The sequence below is a fragment of the Dendropsophus ebraccatus genome, chromosome 2, assembly GCF_027789765.1.
Source record: "Dendropsophus ebraccatus isolate aDenEbr1 chromosome 2, aDenEbr1.pat, whole genome shotgun sequence".
Taxonomy (NCBI): Eukaryota; Metazoa; Chordata; class Amphibia; order Anura; family Hylidae; genus Dendropsophus; species Dendropsophus ebraccatus.
This window is the reverse complement of record NC_091455.1, coordinates 59997824-60025695: the sequence shown is the minus strand read 5'-3', so window position 1 is coordinate 60025695 and position 27872 is coordinate 59997824. Positions and strand designations below refer to the sequence as shown.

The following is a 27872-nucleotide window of genomic DNA, read 5'->3' as shown; positions in this document are numbered from 1 at the left end:
ATATAGTTCAGTCTCCGAGCCTAGCTGTGTTGGAGCTGTGGTCTAGGGGTAAATCATCTAAAGACCAACAACAGTTTTTTTCCCCTGGGTTTGATTCCCCTGATGGAAATTAAATAAAGTTATTTTTCTCTTTTTTCTCATCATTCCCAATAGAGTTTTCCAATCAGGTCCAAATTAGTTTTAAAATTAAGTTTTTTTTATACCGTGATGAGGAAAAAGAAAGAAAACTCTATTTCATTTCCATCACGGGAAATCGAACCCCAGGAAAAAAAAACTGTTCTCAGTCTCTAGACAGATGATTTAACCCTAGACCACAGTTCCAACACCGTAAGTCTTGGAGATTTGACTATCTGATTGCAGAACAGTCCTCTGTAGGCAGTTTATGACTGAAACACTCAGAGACACTGGTTGAGAGTGTCATCGAGCAGAAGGCTGGGCAGCAGAGATTATTTATGAAGAAGAGGGAGGAGGAAGGAGTGGTGAGGTGAGGTGTGCCAGAGCGTGGCACAAAAGCTGACCCACAACTCCTATTTGACTCTCCATAAGGGCCCATTCACACTGCAGAAAAAAGGCAGAATTCCCAAGCGGTATCCCCACCGTGCCCCACATGCTCATAATTCTTCCTGGCTCACTGCCTCAATATTAAGTATAGGGTGCCTCTGATCTCCACAGCTCTAAACTGAAAGAATTAACATGTCAATTCTTTCAGAGGAGAGCCACGGAGAGCAGAGGCGCCCTATACTTAGGAGGCGCTGACAGATTCCCTTTTATGAGATTGGATAATGTGCTTTGACTTATGAACAGAGAAAAATATATGCCAAAAAACACTGTACCTAAATAGTCTAATATATTTTATTATATATTTTTTTCTAATTTGCTGGGCTAATATATTTAGGATGCTTTGAGGCATGTCCCTGTATATATTTAGCTTTTTTTTATTTATTAATATATATATAAAGAATAATGTCATGCACGTAGTCACCCTGTTGTCTTGTGGCTACAGGCATATTATACTTAGATGCTTTTGAGAAAAATAGTACTGAGGCATCTCAAAGCCATTGAGGTAAAAGTAAAATCATGCTCTATAATGATGTGCATGATGAGTAATCCTCTCTTCTATCTCCTGGAGACTCACTGCACATCTAGTTTGCATATTCAGCAAGAAACCTTTTGGGCTGAAAATTGTCCCTATTGACTAAGTTTCTGCATAAAGCATGAACAGCCTTGGCATGTTCATTATGAAAAGAAAAGAAGTGCTTTAGATGAACACCAGGCCGGCAAATGTACTGTAAGGAAGTTTTTGAGAGTGTTGCATATTTTTTTATTAGAATATTTGTCCAAAATCTAGAAAGATAATATACAGAGAAGAAATGTGTGGCTAGAACATAACACATTGTTTGATCAATTATTCAAAACTCATCAGAATTCATGTTTAGTGTTTGGTTGGTGAGACGTGTGCTGTGTAACAAGTCAACACTGCAGAACTTTTAGTTTGCTTGTATTTGATTATTAATAGAGATGAGCGAACCGGGTTCGGGTTCGAGTCAATCCAAACCCGAACGTTCGGCATTTGATTAGCGGTGGCTGCTGAAGTTGGATAAAGCCCTAAGGCTATGTGGAAATAATGGATATAGTCATTGGCTGTATCCATGTTTTCCAGACAACCTTAGAGCTTTATCCAAGTTCAGCAGCCCCCGCTAATAAAATGCCGAATGATCGGGTTTGGATGGACTTGAACCCGGTTCGCTCATCTCTATTATAATTATTAATGGTCTGATCTGATAATCTGATCTGATCCGATAGATAATACATTTTGATCCTGTTCTTTCCACAGTAAATATGTTTATTATGGGTCAAACTGCTATTGAAACTATCCTAACTATCCCCCATAACACAGACAAGGAATTTTACTCAAAATTATGGGCCTCATTACACACACCCACATTACTCTGTTTAATATGGCTGGCAATAAACTGAAGGACAAGCAAATGCTCAGTCATCTGATCGGGTAGTTTTGAACTGTCACAAAATATTTGCTCATTGGCAACCCATCGCCAAATGTAATAGGGGATGTGCAGCTGACGAGTGATGGCAGCAAAGGGGTGCACTAGCTCTGTCTGATGCTTGAACCTTGCAATAGGCTCTGTAAACAGGTGCCCTTTTCCATCAAGCTTAGGGACATGTGATAGGCCTTAAAGGGGTATTCTAATATCAGAAATTTAAAGCGTACCAACTTATTTGGCCGGCATGGCAGGATACGTTGAAAAACTCATGCACTTCCTCTTCTTACTTGCCAGCCAAACAATATATACACTTTAAATAAAGCTATCACCCCCAAAATATATAGCTCACTAATAGCGTTATCACTAATGACTTCAGGTTTAGTATGGTTTTGTGTGATTGACCCCTAACAGGAAGTAGAAAGTAAAAGAACTACGGGGGAGATTTTTTAAAATGGTGTAAAGTAAAACTGGCTCAGTTGCCCCTAGCAACCAATTAGATTCCACTTCTCATTCCCTAAAGACTCTTTGGAAAATGAAGGGTGGAATCTGATTGGTTGCTACGGGCAACTGAGCCAGTTTCACTTTACACCATTTTGATAAATCCACCCCTACATGTATTGTCTACAGCTTCCTAGCTGCTCCCGTTTTCTGTGGACAATCATCCTCTAATGTTGCAGGAGGACCTCCAGCTTACAGCACCATCTGCCTGTTATAAGTACAGATCTATCTATCTATCTATCTATCTATCTATCTATCTACAAAACGAAATTCCGCTATTGGGATCCCTAGCCAAGGGACTTACTCTGTACAAGCACCCGCCGCTTGGATTCGGAAGTGCGGCTTCTCTCCTGTCTCTATCTATCTATCTATCTATCTATCTATCTATCTATCCATCTCCTATCTATCTATCTATCTATCTATCTAATTTTACTTCATATATTGTCCTAGTCTCTGGTCAAGACTATCCGCTGGCACCACAACAAGGTTTCTGTGCTGCTCATTTTGCTATCTATCTATCTATCTATCTATCTATCTATCTATCTATCTATCTTTATTGGGATATTAAGGGAGAATGAGGTATCTTTGCAGCTTACTGCCTTGTACTGAATGATGCCTTAGAAAGAGCAGAGTCAAAGTCAATGCAGCAGTCCTGATTATGCAATAGTCTGCAGTAAGATGTTCTGCAATAGCTTTGGGTGGGGAACTTGCTGGAGTTCTGTGGGGGAAAGTACGCAATGTGGGAGGACAGTGATGGAAAGCTAAAGGAAAATAATGCATTCTCACAATTGTAGTACTGTGCTCAACACAGAAGAGCTACCAGGAAGTACAGAACTACGACCCCAATGCCAGTGGAATTTTGGTAGTTACTAGAGATGAGCGAACCAGGTTGGGTTATGAGTCGATCCGAACCTGAACGTTCGGTATTTGATTGGCGGGGGCTGCTGAACTTGGATAAAGCTCTAAGGTTGTCTGGAAAACATGGATACAGCCAATGACTATATCCATGTTTTTCACATAGCCTTAGGGCTTTATCCAAGTTCAAGCTCATCTCTAGTAGTTACTTAACTTAATCAGACAGGTAACAATGATATATGCTTCTGTAGCGTGTTTCTTTTTTCACCTGACATTGGAGTACCCCTTTAAGAATTTATGGGCCTTCATCTACCCTGGTGGTGTCACAGAGAAATTGAACATTTGCTTCCCCACAGTTTGCAAAAGATCACCAGAATCCCACTTTATTATCCTTTGATTTACTTATGTGTCCAGAGCAGACAACCCTTTTAGAAAAAAAAAACATTTTATCTTGAATTGGCCCAGCCTGGAGTTTCATACATTATTATCTCTCTTATTTTCAATTTTAGGGTAGACTTGGAACTCTTCACGGCTAAAGATGCTATGCAACCTTGTACAGTTGTCCACCTAAGGGAAAGTGTATTCACGTTGGCTGAGCTGCTTACTACCACCAGTTACAACGCCTTCCCGGTTGTCCACAGCGCTGCAGCAGGCCAGGATAAAGTGTTTTTGGGAACAATTTCAAGGTACGCTTTAAGTGATTTCTAGAATATTTTTTAAAATGTTATTAATAAGTTTGAATTAAAATGGGAAAGCAAATAATGGGTCTTACATCTATGAACCTTGAGAAAAAAGTGGCTTGGTTTGTGTGGTCAAGTAGGACACTACTGATGCATTTATTTCAATGTATATTTCCTTACAATCATCAGCATCTAAAGGAGCTTGGGTAGCTGCCCAGCAACAATCAGAAATATAACCACCTGCACTTTTTTGTATAGTTACATTAAAGTTACTTAAATGTGCTTATTGTGCAGATAAACCTTACCTAAATGCCCTTTTACACAGGCCATCTATCGCTAACAAACATAGCTAGGAATGCTCATTCTGCCAATAATTGGCCAGTGTAAAGGATCCAGATGACAAGCAAGCAAATGAAGCTGTAAAAATAATAATTATCGGCCGTACATCTCTTTGTCTTAACAGGCAATGTGCCGCCAATAACAATGCATGTTGATGGCCGCACGAACAATACAAAAATCGTTCACATGGTTTGGACATGGAGTTGATTGACCAATGTAAAGTCCAATCTCGCTGATCGGTGCTCATTTGCAGCCGTCCCCCCTTTAATATCAGGCCTTGTAAAAGGATCCTTAAATAAGCACTAGTTTATTTTAATAGGTTTATGGGGTTGCCAATGAAAAAGTAATGTAAAAATCTATCCACAGTAATTCAATGCATATACTTGTTCCCAAGTATAAAAATTATATATATATATATATATATATATATATATATATATATATATATATATATATATATATAAAGTTTAAAAAGTCCCTCTACTTATAAAAGTTCACAAAAACAAACAAATGAAAAAAAACAAACAAACCCCATAACATATTTTATGTCAAATATAAACAAATAATAATACCAAATGCTGCAACTGTTGCATTTCAGTCATACCATATATCAGATAAAATTGAATAAAAAGAATTATGGAACTACAAGTAATGCAACTGCTGTATTTTCTACTGTTCCCTTCCACTCCGACACTATAGAAATGTATTTATTGGTTGTTACTTCTTTGTTATGGACCACCCAATAATTCACATTACATTGTTCTCTATGAAAAAGCTGTTCTCATTGCTGCGATCTCCCACGATCAGCTGCTATTGCCAGTGCAACCGCAATATAAAAAAATGAAGCATTATATTAAATCAATGAGTAGCCATTGATTTGAGTGGATACTGGCTGTTCTCCAGAATGACAGCACCATGCTTAGATGTTGGTTCACAATTGACGTCAGTATTAATTAAATAACGACAATGATGTCACGATGACAACACACACAAACATTTTCAAGTGTTTCAGTCGCTATTTAACCAGGATATGACTGGTTGAATTTAGATGTAAAAATGACCCCCTTCTGCTGTGTTCACGACTCCAGGAATCATGTCAATTTACCAGGAAATGGTAAATTTGAGCTCAAGTTAAATATTAGTATAAAGAAGCTCTTCACTTCTAGTATTTTGTCTGTTTGCAGCTGCTGCCACTGTTTTTAGTGTCTATATTTTTTTGCATATAATCCTGCCTGCCACAACACAAATTATGATGGATTCTTACAGTATACATTGTATTAACAAACCCCATGTGTGAATCAATCTGTCATTCCAGAATGGGAAACTTAAGTGATTTACACTTTGCATAGATTTTCAAATATGATTCTTGGTGGTAAGCTTAAAGACATTTGGCTGATGTTGCTGTGACATCACACTTGTTACTTAGTCAACATCTTCCCTCCATATGTTAAATTATTGCTCATTATACTCTACTGTCCTCTTATCACAGGAATTATTGCAGAACCCCTAGTGAATTAGGGTCCTATTAAATGGGGCAATTAGCTGCCCAATCAGGCAGAATCAGGCAGATATCACCTGTGTAATAAAGACATCGATCAGTCGATAAGCCGATCAGCAAGTTAAAAAAATCACCAGCTGCTGACGATCCGTGTAATATGAGGTCAGGGGCTGATTAAAGTATATAGAAAAGAAAAAAGATGTATACTTACCTGTCCATGCTCCCCGGTGTCCTCCTGCCTTTTTCCCCGCCACCTCTAAAGCTTCTGCAACCGTCTCTAAAGTCAGGACAGGACGCTCAGGCACTTTCCCCTTGGTGAGTGTTTGGCTAAGCAGCCTGTCACTTCTGAGATGGTTTTAGAAGCTTTAGAGATGGCTCCGGTCAGAGGGAACAGGCAGGAGGACATTAGAAAGCATATTTAATATTTTCTATGTAAAGCAAGTGCTGCACCTATATCACTAATGCATTCTTGTTGCATGGTAATCCAGCTGGATGAGGATGTGGCCCTAGTCCTGGAAAAAATGGATACAGCCTATGCTCAGACTTCGCTCAACTCTAATCCTAAACTTTAAAACCACACATTCAAGCGCATACCACTTCCTGCCTTCCTACTCTAAACTTTCTTAAACTTTAAGGCTATGTTCACACTATGTAAAAGTACGTCCGTTTTTGCCATCGGCAACAACGGCCGTACTTTATGCAATGTGGAACATTGCCTACATTTCTATGGGATCCAGGCCGGAGCGTATACACATCGTATAAGCTCCAGCCGGGATCCCATGCGGCGCACAAAACAACTGACATGTCAGTTTCCTGTGTAGGAAACCGTGTCAGTTCACACAAAGAAGCGAGCGGCTCCGGCCGCTTGCTTCATTGTGTGCTGTGGGAGGTTCTGATGCGCATCAGAACGCTGTGGCCGGAAAGTTTATCCGGCCGGTACTGCAGTACATAGGCTGAATCAGGAAAAATGCTAGTACATGCCCTAATCATATGTCCTGCAAAATCCATCTCTGTGGCCTTCCATCTCACTCTTGCACCCCTTCCTCCAATCCATCCTCAACACTGCTACCCAAGTAATCCATCTCAACCTTTACTCTGCCACTGCCTTTGCTGTCTGACAATCCCTTCACTGGCTACCTATGTTAACAGTGACCTACAAGATTGTCCGCAACCTGTCCCCTCCATACATCTCTGACCTCTCGATACCTCTTTTTATACAATCTCCAATGCTGACAAGACCTTGATCTGTTCTCTCCTCTTTTTTGCTCCTTACACAACTGACTCATTTGCATCCACCATACTCTGGGACTCACTATCCTGACTTTCACCCACCATTAAAACCTTTTAAGAAATTAAAAAACCCTATCTCTTTTAGAAAAGCCTACAACCTACACAGTAATCATGGCTGTATGATTTGAATGAAACTATGTATTTTAACACCATCCAGTGTGTGTACCGAGCTGATTGGCTGAACAGGACCGGAGCCGGGAGCCTGACATGCAGCCGCGTTGCTGAGCAGGCAATGTATGCTCTTGACGATGGGCTGTGGGCTGCAGGGGGTTAACGCACATACTCACAGCAGGATGTCAATCCCGTTGCAAGTGGGACTGGATCCGAATCAGATCTTGCTGCGAATCCGCAGCGGATTCGGTAGGTGTGAAGGAACCCTAAAGAGTACCTGTTATTATAAATAATTATTGACATGTCATCAGGAATGTGAAGTTATTGATTGCAGCAAGTCTCACAGCTGAGACCCTTTGCAATACAAAGATAAAGGCGGATGGCAATCCACTCTTGGGCCACTTGCTAATTTCGACAGTTAAGCCTTATAGACTATAGTGGATCTAAAGTGTCAGAATTAGAGGGTGGCCAGGGGGTGGATCACACTGCTGCCAAGCACTTTCTTTGGCTGTATACTCATACAGCATTGGGTCTCAGCTGTGAGACTTGCTGCGATCAATAACTTCACATTCCTGACAACATGTCAATAATTATGGGACCTACTGCGATGAACAACTTTCGACATACCTGATGACATGTCAATATATATTTATAATGACAGGTACTATTTAACAAATTAATAAGTGCAAAGACTAAATAAATATTTTAAAATGTCCATTTAAATGAACAACTATTTACAAAGGATACAGTTCCTGCAAGGGAGAAAACACAGTTCACCCCCTTACAAAGTGTTATTCTATAGAGTGTGGCAGACCAGCCAAGCAAACACAGGGTAAAGCTTTCAAGAGCACCAACCAGCTTTGAAATTGTCTGTTTCTTTCTTCATTCACTTGTGACCTTCTTCTCATTTCTGAAAACCTCAAATTATATTGCTCCAGGGCTAGACTACAAGTCACCGAGGCAATGTAAAAGATGAATAAATCTTTCATCTTTATATATTTGTGAAAATATATATCACAGAATGGCAAGAAGGCAGCATCCTGGGATGTAAAATCCTATTTTATAACCAGTAAATTTATTACCAAGAACCTCAACATTACTTTTATTTAGTTTACTATTTGTTTGAGTAACTGCCTATTTACATAGACCACATATTTTCTCCTTTTTTAATGATTTTTTTTTAACTTATATTTTTGCGGTATTGTGTTCACCTTTCAGGTTAGAATTGCTTCATATGGAATGACTTAAATAAATTCCAGCAGGGAAGTAAAAAATGATTACTGGCAGGGGGTGGGGGGAAAATAAAAACCCGATGCCCTTACAGAGCCGCATCCCGCTCCTGGACCCCACCGGCTGTCTTCTGAGCTTCCGCTGCCTACTTCACAACCCAGCTGCCAGATGCCCCACTCAGCCAGTCATTGACTGGGAAGGGACACCACTGCAGTCACTGATTGGCTGAGCAGGCTAAATCCCATCCGTCTATGATGTGGGATCAGGGTTGTGGAGTACCCGGAACTGGGGAGAAGATCACAGCTAGTGGGGTCCGGGAGCTCTGTGACGTGGTGCATTGCGGGCAATGGGAGCAGTAAGCATAGTGTCTATTTATTTTCCCCACCCCCCGTCCCCAATAAAAACAACCCCCCCCCAGGCTTCTCCTTTAAGGAATTAAATTTTTATGCTGCCCACCATACAGAAAAGCTGACAAGTTATCTGTATTCTTCAGATCATTACATTTACAATGATACCAGAGGGAGAAAATAGGGAAAAATATTTTGAACCAATGTTGGTTGAACCATGATATCAGCATGTGATCTACTTGCCGTCCATCCGAAACTACCTGATAAGTATACATCTGATGCGGCTTTCTATGTTGTTTATCTGTGGGTCATGAGCAGTGTATGATATTACAGTATAGCATAGTGGTGTTTAATGCATGGTGTGGGGATGTATATACATACATATTTATTTACATCTAGTTGTACGCTGTAAGGGAGAGTAATTATATATAGTGGCTGCTATTATTATTTCGGTTATTACCTGCTATTGTTGCACAAAGCACTTTGTTTGAGCTCTCTCCTAACAGCTTACTTGTAACATTGGTGGCTGCTGAAATAGCATCGGTTGGTGGCTGCTATTTATGCTTTGTTTGTTATTTTTCTCTGCAGCTGTATTTAGTTATTCTAATATCCATGCAATTTTATGTTTTACCAGATGCATTGTTGCATAGTATCTGGAGTCTTGACCTGCCATAGAGCCCTATTTGACTTAACATTGGCCTCCTTATAAACCTTGTATCATAGGGGGGAAACAAGTCTAAGCGGTTGCTTTTTTCTTGTGTTCAATGGGAATCTGGGGTATATAGGTGAGCAAAATAGGCAGTAATGGAAGGTCCTAGTGGACCTTTTCTAGTAAGTGCTCACCTTAACTTAGGGTGCACTACGGCACATCAGCCTAGGTTCCAAAGCGGGACCGCTCTTATTAGGGTGACCACCCCACCTATAATTACGTGGTCTATCTTGGGTGCAGTAGGGTGAGAATAGGCCATAGGGCCCTGATTTATATTGTTTCCCTGTACTATAGGCATCCTACTCCCTATTTCTTGTTGTTGTTGGTGGGATATGGTTTTTTGTTTGATATGACTTTTTGGATTTGAATTGTAATCTATTGAATAAAGGGTATATTGTAAAACTTGTTTTTTTCTGTGTGATTATGTTATAATGACAAGTTTCCGGCTGATAACTGTATTCTGTGACCCTTTCTTGTTGACAACATGTACATTTGAAAAATAAGCTCTTTTTTCTGTGCTTGTACGCAGCCCATGTAATCCTTTCCTACAAACTGCTCTGTGTGTGCTTTACTCCCTACTTACAGCCTGTGTGAACTCCCCTCCCCTCTTTGCCAGAGGAAAATTTTTTACCACAGTTCAGGGATTCCTCAGATAGTATACAGTTTCTATATACATTTTTAGTTGGTAATCACTGTAGAGGTATGTGTTATTGTATCTATTCTAGCTTCTCTTACTTTCTTAGTCTACATTCCATAGGAATTCTATTCAAGCTGGCAGCTCCTTGCACAGTATCTTCTTATGTCTTCATTTCTGCATGTTTCTTTTATTTGTTGCAGTATTTTCTGGCATCATTACATGTTCTTATCTGTAGAGCGCGTTAGTGAGAGCCGCAGGATAATACCACAATGAATAAATATAATGAGTTTAATTGAGTAAAACTAAACTGGCTCAGTTGCTAATTTAAAAGAGATTCATATAAAGTGACAAATCCCCTATAAATGTAGAAATATGAACAAATATAATCATATTAAGTAATTAAGATAATCCTAAAAGTCTCTTCTATGAGGCATTGCATATTCTAATGGAACCTGATACAAATGTTTAGAATGTAGTTAATGAAAAAATGTTTTAATTACTGTAAATCCCAGTTAATTGAGTAAATGTTTTCTTTCGGTATATTTATAGGTTCACTGAATTAAGTGCATGATATTAGACTGGGAAAATGTACTGACTTAGGGATGCGGTTAGAGTTTCATGTATTAATAGTAGGGTGGTATGTTATATACATGCAAGACACAGTGGGACTGTAAATTTACAAGTGGGCCGACCACTGACCACTACCACCACTAAAAGGGCTTACAGTGGGTATGTGAGGATACCTTCAAAGGTCTTGTTTCTTCTATGCTTCAACAAGTCAAAGCTGTTTTAGTGGTGTAAGGGGGCTCTATAGAACATTAGGTAGGTTTTATTGTTATAGTGATATATATAGTGAAATATTTGTCTATCTATATACATATATATTTCACTATATTGGTCATTTTTCTTTACGACCATAGTTGTAATATATATGTACATAATGATAAGAACCCTGTACAGACACTGAACAAGCAGAGATTGCTGAGGTATATTAACTTACCTGTCAGCACAAATGTGCATACATTTCTGCTTCAGAATGTTTCCTAAGATGTGCTGTGTTCTGTTCTCTTAACCCTAAGTATATAAATCATGTAATAGTTATAGAACCATCAAGTGTGTTGTCACCATCTGCTGTTTCTGATCACGTTGTTCTTATTTTAATTTATGCAAGTTGTTTGGTTACTCGGTTGTTGCTTACCTTTTATTTACTCGGCTGACTTGTTGACAAGCAGCCTTTTGCTGAAGCCACAATATGTGGTATTACAGAGCATAAAACATGTAATGCTTGTCATTATACACAAGCGTGCAAGCTTATCGAGCAGCTGGTACTACTAAAAGTAATGACACTGTTGCTGAAGCAAACATTTCCATGATGTTCCATGAGAACTCTGGATCCAAACCACATTGTTTAAGTAATACATGCTTTCTCTGCAGTAAAGAGGGATGTCACAAAGCAAAAAGTAAATCTAAGTGCTTAAAGTTTAGAAAATATGACACAGCTTGAAACCTAAAAGCTGGTTAATACTGCAACATATTGAGATTCTAGCACCAATTGATATCAAGTATTGTATATACTCTATTTTTTGACAGTTTATTAGGTTGGTGTTTCCTCTGGTCTTGACAGAAATACCATTCTTGAGACGTCACTGGGAGAGGGGGAAACCTTGTCTGGACTATAGTTCTGTATTAGGATTTTTTTTTTTTTTTAATAAGGAACCTGTCCTAAGAAAATTTTACTTTAGTGTATTGTTTAATCTAAAATGAGACAGTGGTGGCCATGTATCCGTTTATACTAGTGGGTGGCCCTAGAATTTTTTTTTTAACACAAGTCACCTAATTGCAAAACTATGGTAGTTTTTGTAGTAAAATTAAACAGGTCCTTTGGAGGCTTTACTGGCCCCCATGTTGTATTGGGAAACCTATTAAAGCAGAATCCCAGCGACAATTGATATTGGGCAGGGGGTGGGGGAACATAACAAAGAACATATGCTTACCAGACCTTGTGCCATCGCTGGGCTCCTATACCCTGCTGGATGCCATTTTCTCCCAGCTGTGAGGTACGTCACGACCCTGCTACAATGTCACTGAAGGGTGGGATTTATGCTCAGTCAATCACTGACTGCAGCGGTGTCCCACCCCAGTCACTGACTGGCTAAGCGGGACATACCTCAGTCGGGTCATGATGTAGGAGCAGGGGGAGACATGCAGGCTGTTGGTGTGGTCCAGGAGCAGGACGCACACCTTTTTTATTGTGTTCCCCCACCCCCAGACCGAAATTATCTTTTTGTTACTCTGCCGGACTGTGTGAACACCATAAACTAATAAAAGAAAAAGCCTAATACCAGAATTATTTATTTTTGTTCACCTTGCATCCTAAAAAATATAGAATAAAAAGAATCACAAAGTCCCAACCCGCACAGAATACTAATATAAACTGCAGCTCACTGAGCAAAAAATTAGCTCTGTAGATGTTATGTTCCCATAGAAAAGAAGACGCTGAGGAAGAAGGTAGTTTTCTTACCTTCATTCTCAGTGATGTTTTCCTGAAATCCTGTGTTTTATTAATATGGTAATTAGTTGATTTGGTGCACAGCGTGCGGTATTACAGCCACTGAACCAGCTTCCTGCCTTCTCAATATTTAGGTGGCAAACTGCAGTGATGGTAATCCGACTTCTCTTCACTGCAGAGTGCCAGATGAATATTCATAAGAAAGGATGGGCGGATATTCAGCCTACAGGTGTTATTAAATAGCTGCTGTAGATGGTCCTTCTCTTTATTGGCCCATTCTTTTTTCTGCTCCCTCCTCGTTCTTTGTCAAAGGGAAAAACATTAAGGGTTGATGATGGAAAAGATCTTTGAGGTATTACTTTACTGATTTTTATTTTAGAGATTTTAGATAAAATGTAAAAAAAAACCCCAAAAACTGGCCATACACATTAGACATGGGTCAGTTGGACTTGAAGATTCAAGTGACCATATATGGTGGCCTCAGGACGTATTGGGGTAGATTTATCAAAGGGTGTAAAATTTAGACCGATGCAAACTGCTCACAGCAACCAATCACAGCTCCTGTTTCCTTTCAGCACTGCCTAAAGCTGAGCTGTGATTGGTTGCTGTGGGTAGTTTGCACCAGTCTAAATTTTACACCCTTTTATAAATCTCCCCCATTGAGTTTCTACTGTCAGACTGTCAGATCCCTATGTTCTTAGGAAGATAAGCCACCATCAGAGGAGTCTGCACAGTGTACGATGACTTCCCCGGAATACTCTGGCGGGGACTCTGGAGCAGCAGAGGAGTCAGGATATATGAAGCTTTTTAGAATTTATCTTCCAATCCTGGCCCTTGGCAATTTTTTTGTTAAACCTTGGTAACCACTTGCCCAGTATTTACATTTTCTCCCTTCCTTTCCTAAAAGCTTCTATTGTATTCCATACCGTATGTTGGTGACCTGGTACAGGCTACCACATAGTAACCTGCATTATTGGAGCTGAAGCAGCCCTGGATGGTTGGTTCAGTGATCCATCACGGAGTAGAGGAGACAAGTATTGGAGGTCTGTATTCAGTGTGTAAGGGGGAATATTTACCCAGGTGTGTATATTTGGTAGAAAGGCTACACAACATGAAACAATCTAAAAAAACATGGGGCCCTGAAGGCTTATAAAAATTCCCTAAGATTTTAATAAGGTACGTACTGTAAATGCCGTTCTATTAAACACGGTTCTAGAAGACTAAAAGGGATAATTATTAGGTTATTCCCAGTAAAGAGACAAACGTATTAAATCTGCGAGCTGTGGGTAGCGATGGCTGCATCTTGTGAATCTGAAGAATATAGCACTTTTATTTTTATGACTTTACTTTCTCTCATTAACACAGGGAAACTGATTTAGAAATAGAGTTCTCTAAAGGTTGTGCTATGTGAATTGGCTTGTAATGATCCCACGGACGTCACATTGTCAGTAATTGGGTTATTGCTCAAGCAAATGATTATTTATAGTTAAATTGGTTTCTTATGCACAGTATTAAATTGCCCACTTTGGTGGTTTCAACTACATGGTATATCTGTGATTCACTGTTATTACATAGGTAACATTAACATGATATTATAGATCAATAGCGCTAAGCTAATTTTAGCAGGAAATCTGAGCATTAGCAGATTGGTGTTTGTCTTTGCTCAAAAAAACAAAACAAAACAAAAAACCTAAAGAGATTGTATGGCTTAAAGGCAAGATATGAAACCCAATTGAAAGTGTATCTGTCGTTATAACTTTCAAAATCTAAATCAACAGTAGATGTTATATAAAGCAAGTTTGCAATTTACATTATTTTTTTTTTTTAAGTTATGCTTTAAAACTATAAGCCATACTCACTTAAAGTGACTGTACCACCAATGTGATTGATTTATGTGAAAGCATAACTTTTATTCAGTATTTGGTAGAATGAGTGTTTCTTATTTCATTTTGATTCAGATATTTTAAAAAAATTATGTTTTTCTAAAGCTTTAAGCGTTCTTGTTATAACATTAGTAAGGAGAGTCTTGAGTTAACTGTGGCTGACACCATAGAGAAATAGCTTGCAGTTCTCATTGTTCAGTGATACAGAGGATGATAGAATTTATGCCCCCAAGTTTATTTTTATTTAGTTATAATTATTATTTTCTTGGACCACTTTCCACAGACACAATATACAGTACGTTAGCGGTCAGCCCTTCTAGCAGAGCGAGACACCAGAGTACAATAAGGGACATATAGACTGGTGAAACTCAAAGTGGGCATGTTCTTCTTAATGCCCATTGTAGCCCACCAACCAGTTTAAATCTTTTAGCGTCTGTAGATTTGCTCGGAGATCTTAGTCCAAGTCTAGTGATCCTGGCATTCTACCTGGAGAACCAGGCATATCATAAGCATGCTCACATCTAGAATATCTTGCTATTCAACAATTTTATTATAAAGTGGCTGACCCCTTTATTCATTTACTTACATTTATTGGGGGCTTATTGTAGAAATAATTTTGTTAAATTGTCACACTTTGTTTTCTGCATGTATTGTGTGCCCACTGGTAATTGTGGATTGTGTTGATTCATGTGATATACTTATCTTTGTCTTGGTCGTTAGTGAGGTACGATAGATTTCACTAATTGTGCAAGTAGACTTTAATTAGGTTTTCATGGGCATCAGCAGCCCCATTACGAGCATAATGATTAGTACCATAGCCTTTTCCTTATCTTAAGCACAGGCATCATATTCCAGTAAGGGAATAATATTCTGTGTAGTTTATTAAAGGAGGAGTTTATAAAATCAGTCAGCTGGAATAGGCAGGGGGGAAATTGATAACAAGTATGGAGTAACCCTCCCTTTGCCGATGGGGAGCTGCGACTCCGGCCTTGGGACCCCCGCTGGAAGGCATTTTCCCCTGAGCTGTGATGATGTCACGACTCAAGCAAAAAACCCTCGACTGATGGACTGGCCGCTCAGCCAATCAGTGACTGGAACCGCATCCTACCCCAGTCACTGACTGTCTGAGTGACCAGTCCATGAGTCGAGTCATGATGTGTCAGCTCCAGATATCCCGCAGCCCAGCGGGGGTCCCAAGGCCAGTCCTGCCGCTCACCACAGGCATGGGGTGAGGTAAGTCCATACTTGTAATCAGTTTCCCACTGCCTGATTTTATAAAACACTGTACTTTTCCTTTAAAATAAATCTGTATTGCATCCACAATTTTCTTTCTGCTGCCCTGTATTTATAAGTATCTTAGTAGTTATAATAGTTCTGTATTGGCAGAACACCCATAAATTGATTTGTTTAGAATGGCGAGCTGTAGGTGTCATCAAAATATGAAAGTAGTAAAGAGCATGGGATTGTGGGATTTACAGCTTTTATAAAGCATGTAATTATAATCAGTGAGCGGCACTTCATCTGTGGCTGTAATCTTTGGGAGCTTCCTAGAAAACTTACAATCTGTACTAAGTTAAACTGTGTGATGCTACACAATGTTAATCAGCAACCTTATAATTAGAAAGCATACAGGCGGGAGAGAGGTACTTGTCATGACTGACACACTGGGAGTCTTGATTTGAAAAATTACCTTACACCAGCAACTTGGTCAGTATATAAACAGTGTCAATAAAATAAATACTGTCTTGAATTTTTACCATTAGGCAGGGTTCATATTGTGTTTAACCTGGTGGTCAGCTAGTAAATGCTTAAGGGCTGAAGAGAGATGCAGTACTGGGCACAACTCCTACCAAATGTATAGTATTGTACTTTGTCTGCAATGAAGGGGATGGGATGCTAGAGGGAGCACTGAGATTTCTTCAGTCAACTGATCAGTAAGGTAATAGGATTTGGGTTAAAGTCAAGAAGGTGTAATGAGAGGGAGAGCAAGTTGGCTGAATTCCTGGCTAGAGTGTACACAGGAACAAGAAGTCTGTCACAGGATGTACACCGGACAACAGAGTATACAGTTTGCATTAAAACAGGACAGTTGAAAAAAGGTTTGAATGTCAGACAGCAGAACACATTACACCCATTAACCTGCACATAACCTTATAATGCAGGCTGTTTGAACTGCCATCTCTTCTAGTGATTCTGGTCATTGTTAAATATTTAGAAAATTGTCAATATAAAGGTTTCACAGTGGAACTTTCAGGTACACCGCTGCTCTTTTTAACCTCCCAACCGCGGAACGCGGACGTGGAATGCCTGTAACGGAGTCGCCCCTTCCTGGGCAGCATCTGTGATAAGGTGCTGGGAGAGGGGGAACTGTATGAATATGTACCATGCTGTAATGACAGCGCTGTGCGGCTGCTTCTTTACAGCGTGGCGCATATTCATACATTTCATACAGTTGGTGTTTTTAAAAAAAAGCACCACGCCACCGGCATCCCAGCGCCAGCGCCAATTGATTAAAGGAGTACTCCAGGCACCCCCTGTAAAACCCTCTCTGTTACATTTCTTCCCACTCTGGCTGCTCTCGCTGCCCCCTGCACTGTTCTCTGTTGCTGCTGATTACATCTCCAGCTTCCTGTTTGGACCAGTGTCTGTGTGCTGCATATTCCTACAGTCCCCACAATGCCTTGTTTCCCTGGCCTGCCTCTGTATACCTCCCACCTCCTCCTCCCACCCACAAACATAGCCACAACCCCACCCTCCATCCCTAGCTCCTCTATTCCCCGCCTCCCTCCATCTATTCCCCTCCCACTGCACAGCTTAGTCCCCTACACAAGCAGTAATGGGAAATGCTGACAACCCAGCCCCCTTATTTGGGTGTCCAGTGAATAAAAACTGCAGCCACCATTGTCTACTTTTAATATGGCATGATGCTAAGGGTTGTGGTTGTGCAACCTGGAGTTGCACAGCTTGAAAAATTACTACCAGCATCTTGTCCAAGAGACAATGATGGTGGTAGTGGTTCTGAAAGCTCTGCAACTCCAGCTTGCACACATACAACCCCCACCATCATGCCATGCTGATATTTGATGATGGTGATTGTGCATATGAAGCAGAGGAGACCTCGGGCACCAGATTCAGCTATAACTCATAGTCCAGCAGCTGACAGCAAGCAGCAACATCTTTCAGGAGCTTGAACTCGGCCAGGATCTTCCAGGGAGCATTGAAACAAACCCTTTCAGTTCCAGAAAGATGTTGCTGCTTGCTGTCAGCTGCTGGACTATGTGTTATAGCTGAATCTGGTGTCCGAGGTCTCCTCTGCTTCTCAGTCATTCTGGAGGAGAATCCTGTAGCATCAGACACCAGTGATCTCCTAGCAGGCATCTGGCATTGAAAGGGTGCCAAATGCCTCCTATTAGATCTGTGACATCTGATGCTGCAAGCAGCTGCCAATCTCCAGGATGACTAAGATTGTGCAGAGGAGGGAGCCCGACAGATAATATAGTATTTATTGTAAAACTGGGCGGGCAGAGGAGGAGTGGGTTGGGCAGAGGAGAAGTGGGGTGGGCAGAGGAGAAGTGGGGCGGGCAGAGGAGGAGTGGGGCAGGCAGAGGAGGAGTTGGGCGGGCAGAGGAGGAGTGGGGTGGGCAGAGGAGGAGTGGGGCGGGCAGAGGAGGAGTGGGGCAGGCAGAGGAGGAGTGGGGCAGGCAAAGGAGGAGTGGGGCAGGCAGAGGAGGAGTGGGGCAGGCAGAGGAGGAGTGGGGCGGGCAGAGGAGGAGTGGGGCAGGCAGAGGAGGAGTGGGGCAAGCAGTGGAGAAGTGGGGCGGGCAGAGGAGGAGTGGGGCAGGCAGAGGAGGAGTGGGGCAGGCAGAGGAGGAGTGGGGCGGGCAGAGGAGGAGTGGGGCAGGCAGAGGAGGAGTGGGGCAAGCAGTGGAGGAGTGGGGCGGGCAGAGGAGGAGTGGGGCAGGCAGAGGAGGAGTGGGGCAGGCAGAGGAGGAGTGGGGTGGGCAGAGGAGGAGTGGGGCAGGCAGAGGAGGAGTGGGGCGGGCAGAGGAGGAGTGGGGCGGGCAGAGGAGGAGTGGGGCAAGCAGTGGAGGAGTGGGGCGGGCAGAGGAGGAGTTGGGCGGGCAGAGGATGTGTTGAGGGGCGGATTTCCCTGTGACAGAGAGGAAATACATCACGTCTCAATATGGCACCTGTGGAACAGCACTGAGACGTGATGTGTTTCCTTCTTCCTGAACTACAGAACTTCCTGTGGGACTTTCTTTGAAAAACGGGTAACATTACAGCTGTCCTAATGAGTGTAATTGGCAATGTTATATAACTTTCCTTTGTAAGTGCAGTGTTAAATTATGTAATTTGCCCGGAGTACCCCTTTAAGATAAAAAAAAAAGCAGTGATGTACAGTACCTGATAGTACATTCGCTTTAAAGTATGAAGACGGCACCTTTCCTTATGTGCTATTAGGGCGAACTCCTTTCCGTGAATGGATCCTGCTCTGGTCAACTCCCCTAGAAAAGCCGCATGTGACTATTGTGCTATGTATGCATGTATACAACCCTTCAATGATAGATCATGTTCCTGACTTATATGAGACAAAACCTCTAACTTATTTGGACAAACCTCTATCTACCCACAGTCCTACATACAAATTAGAACTTACAGAGATAATCACTTGCCTGTTGGTGTCCAGAGACTAGATAGTATGTTAGCTAACCCGCATTACATTTAGCTTAAATTCAGCTTATTATTTCTGTTCCATTACCTTTATTATTACTGGTCCAAGTATCATAAACCAGCAAATAGATGATTGTTGTAATAGTAAACCACACAGCAGTGGTTATGTGAGTGAAATAGGACCTTGATTAAAAATATGCGCCCACACAGTATGGTTTCCTGCTAAGCTAACACTCATGAATGGAGCTTTGAGACATGCATTTCAAATTTGCTTCAATTTCATAAAAACAAGGATCAGTCTGATGTTTGCTCGCTATAAAAGCTAACTAGGTGGCCCAGAACATTAGCATCTTGGTCAGTTAATATTACAGTCATTTCTAGGGCTGTTTATTGAGGTTCATATACCGGAAGAGCCCAAGCGCAAAACAGGTGCAGCAGCTAAGAATGGCCAATTCTATTTACAGCTTGCTATAACATATCAGGTACCTTAGCATGCTTGTTATTAGTGATTGCTGAGTATTCTTATCTCTTCACCAGATTTAAAGAGGTTTTTCAAGAGAAAACATTTGATAGCCTATGCACAGGATCAGCCCTGTAGTTCCCGATACGACCATTGGTGGCAGCAGAGTGGCCTGTGCCACCAATTAGTGCTGTCACTCAATGTGAAATGATGTATAAATTAAAACATATACATTTCTTTTAATGAAGTTATATTACAGAGTATTAAAGGGGTTGTCCAACGAAAAACTTTTTCTTTCAAATCAACTGGCGGCAGAAAGTTGTATAGATTTGTAATTTACTTTTATTAAAAAATCTCAAGTCTTCCCCTACTTATTAGCTGCTGTATATCATGCAGGAAATGTTGTTTTATTTTCAGTCTGACACAGTGCTTTCTGCTGACATCTCTGGCCGAGGCAGGAACTTTGTCTCAGTTTTCTATGAATCCTCATAGAAAACCTCTCCTGCTCTGGACAGTTCCTATCTTGGCCAGAGATGTCATCAGAGAGCACTGTGTCAGACTGGAAATAAAACAACATTTCCTGCATGATATACAGCAGCTAATAAGTATGGGAAGATTTAAGAGTTTTTAACAGTAGTAAATTACAAATCTATATAACCTATAATCTATATGATACCAGTTGATTTGAAAGAAAAAGTTTATCACTGGATAACCCCTTTAAAGCAACAAAGTAAAAGTAAAAATTTGAAAATGCTTTACACTCTGGAGTAACATATATACAGTATATATATATATATATATATATATATATATATATATATATATATATACAGTGGTATATATATATATAAAATTGTGACTTGGTTTAAGAACATTGCTTTGGTTTAAGAGCTCCCTGTACTGGGTGGGAGGGGGAGTGGAGGAGGGGCATGGTCTGCATAGCGGGGTCTACAGCACTATACTCTGATCCAGGAAGTCTCCCTCACCTTCCAAATCATAGCAGATCCACTTCAGGCTGGGGCTTACATCAGGGGACAGGACTGTGGAGGTAATCTCTTCATAGCTGTAACCCCTCTCTCCCCAGCCCTTGTGTTTCCCATCCTCTCCATTACTGTACAGTAACTTATAATATCACATATTCTGCTGTTTCTGAATGTTTGTTTCATCTGTTTTACATGTTATTCAGAATAATAAATCATTATTTTTGGGGTGTGAAACCAATTGTCTGCATCTCTATGACTTCCTATGGGAAAATTTGCTTTGGTTTAAGAGTGGATTTGGATTACAAGAACAGTCCCGGAACCAATTATGCTCATACTCCAAGGCACTACTGTATATATATATATATATATATATATATATATATAAATAAAACAATTGTTCAAATTTTTGTTACTTTGTGATAGGGACGGTAATAAAAACACAAAACAAAAAACTACCTATACTCTTTATGTAGCTCCACTGCTTCTTCGCTGTGCTCTCTGCACATGACGCTCTAGCCAATCACTGGCATCAGCAGTCATGTGTAATTCCTCTTGTATGTTCGGACTAGGAAAGGTTTGCATCTGCTCTGGACACTAAGGGTCCTATAACACTGAGTGATTTTTAACGATTAATGACTAACGATCGCAAACGAGATTGTTTATCGTTAACCTGAAATCGTTCACCATATTACACAGAACAATAATCGTTAGTTATTATGATTGTTATTGCGATCGTTACTATGATCGTTTATTCCTTCTGATCCCAGAAAAACAATGAACAATGTGCAATTACACTGAACAATTAGTGAAAAAAACACGGAACTTGAGCGAACGAACGTGGAATTACAGCGAACTATTAGCGAACGATTAACAATAATTTTAGGTTCAGATGCAACGATATATGAGCGATTTTTCGATCGTTGCCTGCAATTACACAAAAAGATTATCCTTTAAATTCGAACGATATAACGATTTTTTGCACGATAATCGTCCCGTGTAATAGGGCCCTTACTGACAAGGACAGGGGTGGCATAGGGGGCACCATGTTGAATTGGAAAGAACTACTCAACTTACTCCAGGGCATACAAAAGCTAATGAACACTAGCTTGAAATTTTTTGTACTGTAGAAATCTATATAACTTCCTTTAACTAGTTGATTTTAATTTTTTTTTTCCACTACCCCTTTAAGTAATAGATGGGCCTATAGTAGTTAGGGTCCTATTACAATGAGCGATTTTTAACGATTTGTACACCTGTGTACCCTGTGATCTCACCAGTTTCTCATTAGATTTCTTTCTCTTCGGATGAAGTCTGATTTAAAATTTTTATATATATATATATATATATATATATATATATTGTTTTTTTTTTGTAAAGTAAAAACATCCGACTTCCTTAATTAATGTTGCAGAGCGGAATCCATGTGCTGGTTGTTGTGTGGGTCACATGATCGATGGACTCAGGAGTAGTAATTACATAATTAGGCGCATGTTTATGAATGTAGAAATACAGTAAGCTTGTTACTGAGCCGTCAGAGTCATGGAGCTCACAAGCAAAATGCTTTCATCTTTACTAGACCAAATCAGGAAGCAAATGCCACTAAAGGGACCTAAATCCTGATCAATGACGCAGCATGAAGTATATCACAGAGAAGAGTCCCATATATATTACATGACATATTCCAGCTAATGATGGGATGAGCGGCATTTTGATGATGTGAGAACATTTCGTGTGACATTGTCAAAGTATTAAAAAAAAGATCTGAAATTCCTTGACATTGACCCAAATGTAACAGATCCTTCTTCCTGTGGCACAGGGCGACATTCTCATATTTCTATCATAAATATTCAGTTTCCTTTTTATGTTTGCATATGCTTTTATGAGTAGCCAAAATGTGCTTGCGTTTCCTAAAACACTTTAGCTAATTCTCAGTGGAAGCCGCTTAGAGCACTGCACTTCATTACCAACCAACAAAACTGCTGAAGAAAGGAACTGCTGGGTTAAACTACTTTCCAATCAGAAAATAGTTACATCTCTATAATGTGTTCAGGCTTCATAGGAGAGAGGTTTGTGGGCCATGGAATACAAACTTTCCCTGCTCTTTTGCTCCGGTCTCCCAATAAAAGGTGTCATATCCCATAAAAGTCCTGAGTTTACAAGATGTTCTTGCATTTTCACTATGTTATACAAGGTGGAAATATCTTTTGGTCAAGCTATAAAATGCTTTGGGATTGTCATACTCGGTGCTAGAGAATGGAGATCTAGATTTAGTGAAAGGGAGAATGCACGATGTACATTGGATTAAAGTTGATTGTTTACTCTAATGGCAGATGCCAGTCTTTGATTTACATTATGTCAGTACATTCTAAATATTTCATTATATATGTGTGAGAGGTCTTGGCTGCAAACATTGGTGCAAACAATGGAAACTGCAGTTCAGTGTTTCCAAATATGGGGAAGAGGGATCCTCTATCCGAGTATCATATTGGCATATCTGTGTTGGCAAAGACTTCAGAGGAGGAGGATTTAGGGGTAGTGATTTCTGACATCCTCACCTGCCTGATGACAAGGCTATTTTTAATGACAATTATTTTTTTAAGTATTAGGATAACCCACTATAACTTTAAGAAAGAGTACTTATCATTTAAACAAACTTCTGTTTGTCAGTGACATATTGGAAGTTTTTTATTGGTGCGGAGACCCCCACCAATCACTAGAATGAAAGAATGAAGGGGCATAAGAGCTTAGCTACATGTGATGTGCCTTCATCTCCAGTCCAAAGACTTTGGGAAGCTCAAGCGAGCTGGATACAGAACTAGTGCATTTCCATATAGAGTCTGCTTAAGCTTCCCAAAGAGTATACCTTTGCTCCTTTATTCTGGTGATCGGTGGAGGTTTTGTAGGGAACAGGGAAATGGGGAAAAGTGCATATGACACAGAAAACAAACAGCATATACCTAATTCATTGATTGCAAAAAGGACCAGTATAAAATATGGACATTTCTTAAAAGCAGAGTAACATACACATAGTTAACATTGCCTTACAATGTCCCCCACCCCCCCGAATCTATGTGGAGCTGGAAAAATATAAGTATCAATAACCAAATGTTTGTTCATAAGTTTTTCTAAAATTGTTCTGTATGGATTGTCAATTTTGGACCATTCCTTTTTGTTAGAAAGATCTGCCACAAAAAGCTGATAATAGAGTGTTCTACCAGAACCACGAGCAAACAGCAATGGTTAAGAGAGCGGCTAAAAGGGTACTCCGGTGCTGATAAAAAAAAAAGGCCCCTGAAGCTCTAGTTGGTGTCTTCAGTTTTTCTTTACTTCCTGGTTTGGACTTTCCTATGATGCACTTTGTCTCCTGTGATGTCTAACTGACTCTGTAGAAGTGTTAGATGGCTTACAGCTTGCTCAGCCAGTCAGAGCTGAGCAACCTGTGTCATCTGACAAAGGGAGGCTGGCTTAACAGGGCTTAGACTCGCCTCCTTCTTGATGATGTCATTGTCACAAAATGGCTGCCACAGAGCAGCCTGGGGTCAACAGTCATTAGGTAGGAATGAGATTACTTCACTTCTTGGTGGGGGATTGAAGGGGGGGGGGAGATAGGGAAGGGGGGCAGATAGGTGATTGAAGCATATTACAACATTATATAACTTTGTACTGTGTTTTAATTACTGGGAAAAAGCTTTTCAATGGAGTACCCCTTTAAGCGAGAACTTGGCTGCCAGTGTTAATTCCCCTGCAGTGTCCCCACAGGGCAAATTAAGAATTACACTGTTCTCACTAAAATAATTGAACTGCCCATGTTTTTTCTGGTAAAGTCACAAAGCTGACTTACTTTGGGCAGGATATTGAAATACATTCTTGACTTATTTTCCTACTTGTTTCCATTTGACTTAATTTCTGTGGAATTACCATACCATAAGTTATTCATCAATTCACTCCTGGCTGATTCATTTGGGAGATTAGAAGAAATCTAAAGAAAAGCAATATTGCCGTATAGGTATGTATGTATCACTACAATAAAATGCAAATTCCACGGAAGTCCATAAAATCTTTATTACTAAGACCAAGAACAATGTGGGCGATTCTCTTCCTCCAAATATTTTGGGTTTAGGTAATAATTTAATGGAACAAATTATATAAAACCATGTTTGTTATTGCTGCACATAAGTGTGCTTGTTTTTTGAACAATCAGAGGGTCATAGCGTGTAATATGAAAAATATGGTTTACGTCCAATAGCAGATGAAGAACATATACTAATTAGACAATAATTGGTCTCCATAATCTGCAATGATCATGATAAATGAATATAATTTTTCTAGAACGTGTGAAATTGGGATTTGTTGATGAGGGTTTAGATTTTCTCTATAATAATTCATTCACTATGTCATTTTCATGTTGGTCCATCTGCATGTTATAATGTGTTGGTTTATTGAAAATAAACACTTGCAGAACTGGCTTAAACCAAGAACAATAGTTAGCTCAACATTATGTGATTATTTAGTTGTATTGTCAGAATGGTTCATGCAGTTTCACAAATTCTTGTATTCCTTCCAATTTCACACAGGTTGGAGTTGTACACGCTTCTTTCCAACAATGAAATATTCCAAACAGAGGAGGATAATACTACATGCAAAACTGTACTCAAGTACCAAGAGGTTAGTAGATGAAATCAAGATGCCTGGGAATGGTGTCACAGCTTACTTGATGAACACTGCTCCTCCGAGGACTTGGTTGGCAGTGTGTCTCTTTAAGTAGACTACAAAACTGGTGTATGGAGTCCTACAAGCTGTACAATGTTCCATCAGAAACTAACTCCCCTCGAATCAATATTAAACTTCTAAAGGATCTTTAGTAGAGATGAGTGAATCTTAGGTTTGTTCGAAAGTGCGCATACAGCATTTATTTACCGGTTGCTGCAGAAGTTGGATGTGGACCTAGTGAGTCCTGGAAAACATGGATACAGCCTAAGGCTATGTTCACACTTCGTATTATCCTCTGAAGGCTCGTGTAGAGGTACTTGACATATTTCAACACACCATGGAGCGTGACTTGAGGAAACTCAAGGAAACCTCACAACATAAACTTGGAACCTCCAACATTACCCCAAAACAAAAATCTGCCATCAAAGATCTACAAAGTAATCCCAACATAGTACTAAAAATGGCAGACAAAGGGGGAAAAATTGTAATCTTAGATCGGGAAATGTATTGCCAAATGGCACAAAAAATTCTGGACGATCAAACAACATACAGAAAATTAATGGAGGATCCTACCCCACATTTCAGAAATCTCCTGGAGAAAGCAATTATGGAGGGTGTATCCTTAGGAATACTGGAAGCAAAACAAATTAATGATCTTCTGCCCGTACATCCCATAACTCCGGTTTTTTACGGACTCCCCAAGATACATAAAGGGGAATTCCCTCCCCCCCTCCGCCCCATCATCTCCGGCGTAGGTTGTCTAAATGAGAAAATCTGTGCTTGGGTGGATGGATTATTACAACATCTAGTCCAAAGAGTCCCCGGATACCTAAAGGACAGTAGCTCAGTCCTCAGGGCCTTCGAAAACTTCACATGGAACGCCGACAACACATGGTTAAGCTGTGACATCACAGCTCTCTATTCTTCCATCCCGCACGAACAAGCTATAACGGCATTGGCACATCACTTATATAAATATAGTGAGTATAGCTGTGAGTTATGCGAATTTATCATAGAAGTCACCATGTTTCTTCTTAAACATAATTTTTTCATTTTTGATCATGTGTTCTATTTGCAAGTCCAGGGAGCCCCGATGGGAGCCAAGTTCTCCCCAACTTTGGCCGGCCTCTATGTTGCGTGGTGGGAGGAGTGCTACATCTTCAACCCCCGCAACCCCTTCACCACCAACATAAGATGGTACGGCCGCTTTATAGACGATGTTCTAATTGTGTGGCAGGGGGACCAAGTAGCCATCAGCAACTTCCTCAAGTATATCAACAACAACAACAATAATCTTCTGTTTACAGCAAATGTACAAAGTGAATCCATAGCATTCTTGGACCTCAATCTACATTCCTCAGTGGCAACAGGCCGTATCACAACTTCATTATACAGGAAGCCCACTGCAGGCAATACAATCCTACACGCCAACAGTAATCATCCACATCATACCATCAGATCCATTCCTGTTGGGGAATTAATTCGCACAAAACGCTCCTGTTCAAATCAAGAGGAATACAAAACACAATGTGAACAAGTGTCTAAACGTCTCAAACAAAGAGGCTACAAAACGTCCATAATCAACAGAGCTATCAATATCACACAGCAAAAAGATAGACAAACATTACTACAAGAAAAACCAAAACCAACCACAACCATAAACTCTAATAGGGGTAATAACCCCCTAACATTCTCTACCCAGTACTCTGCAGAATATCAGGAAATTATCAAAATATTGAATAAAAACCTACCCATTCTCAGACAGGACACCTTACTTGCTGAAATACTGGATCAGGGACATCGCTGCGTGGCACGCAAGGGTCGTTCCCTAAGAGATTTGCTGTCACCGAGTATGTTACAGGAGGACACACAGAGCATCAAGCGCTGCACTACAGGAAACTATAAGTGCGGTGCCAACAGATGTCAAATCTGCAAATACATCAACACCTGCAACTCTTATATGGATAGCAGCAACAAAAACACGTATAAAATTCAGGACTTCATCAACTGTAATTCCCACCATGTGGTATACGTGATTGAGTGTGCAACATGCCATTTAAAATATGTAGGCTGTACAATCAGACCACTGAAAACTCGCATTGGAGAACACCTCCTTAACATCAGCAGGAGTACAGGACCCAGCTCATCGGGAGCTGCAAAACACTTCATTGAACAACATGGCAGAAATACCCCTCCCTCACTTGCTATGGCATAAAAAAAGTGCATAAACCACAGCGTGGAGGTGATTGGAGGAAAAAACTCTTGCATAAAGAGGCGGAATTCATTTTTAAGTTAAACACAAGAATACCACATGGTCTAAATTACAAAAATGATCTGCTTTACCATTATAGATGACCCCGTGTGCATTCTTGTGTGAACTGGGTTCCACCCCTGTTGCGCGGTATATTTTGTACACATGTACTTTTTTGCTCACATATTTATTTATGCACGTTTGTTTA

General features: G+C 40.3%; 1 protein-coding gene across 2 annotated transcripts in view; it reads left to right on the top strand.

The window, feature by feature from the left end:
- LOC138784472 (chloride channel protein D-like) overlaps positions 1-27872 on the top strand; it is a 120241-nt gene that overhangs the window by 78515 nt on the left and 13854 nt on the right. Inside the window, exons 15-16 of one of the 2 annotated variants that reach the window (XM_069960050.1) lie at positions 3866-4042; positions 25278-25368. In XM_069960050.1, coding sequence (XP_069816151.1) covers positions 3866-4042; positions 25278-25368 — 268 coding nt within the window. The remainder of the gene's footprint in view (positions 1-3865; positions 4043-25277; positions 25369-27872) is intronic. The other variant, XM_069960052.1, reaches the window with a different exon arrangement.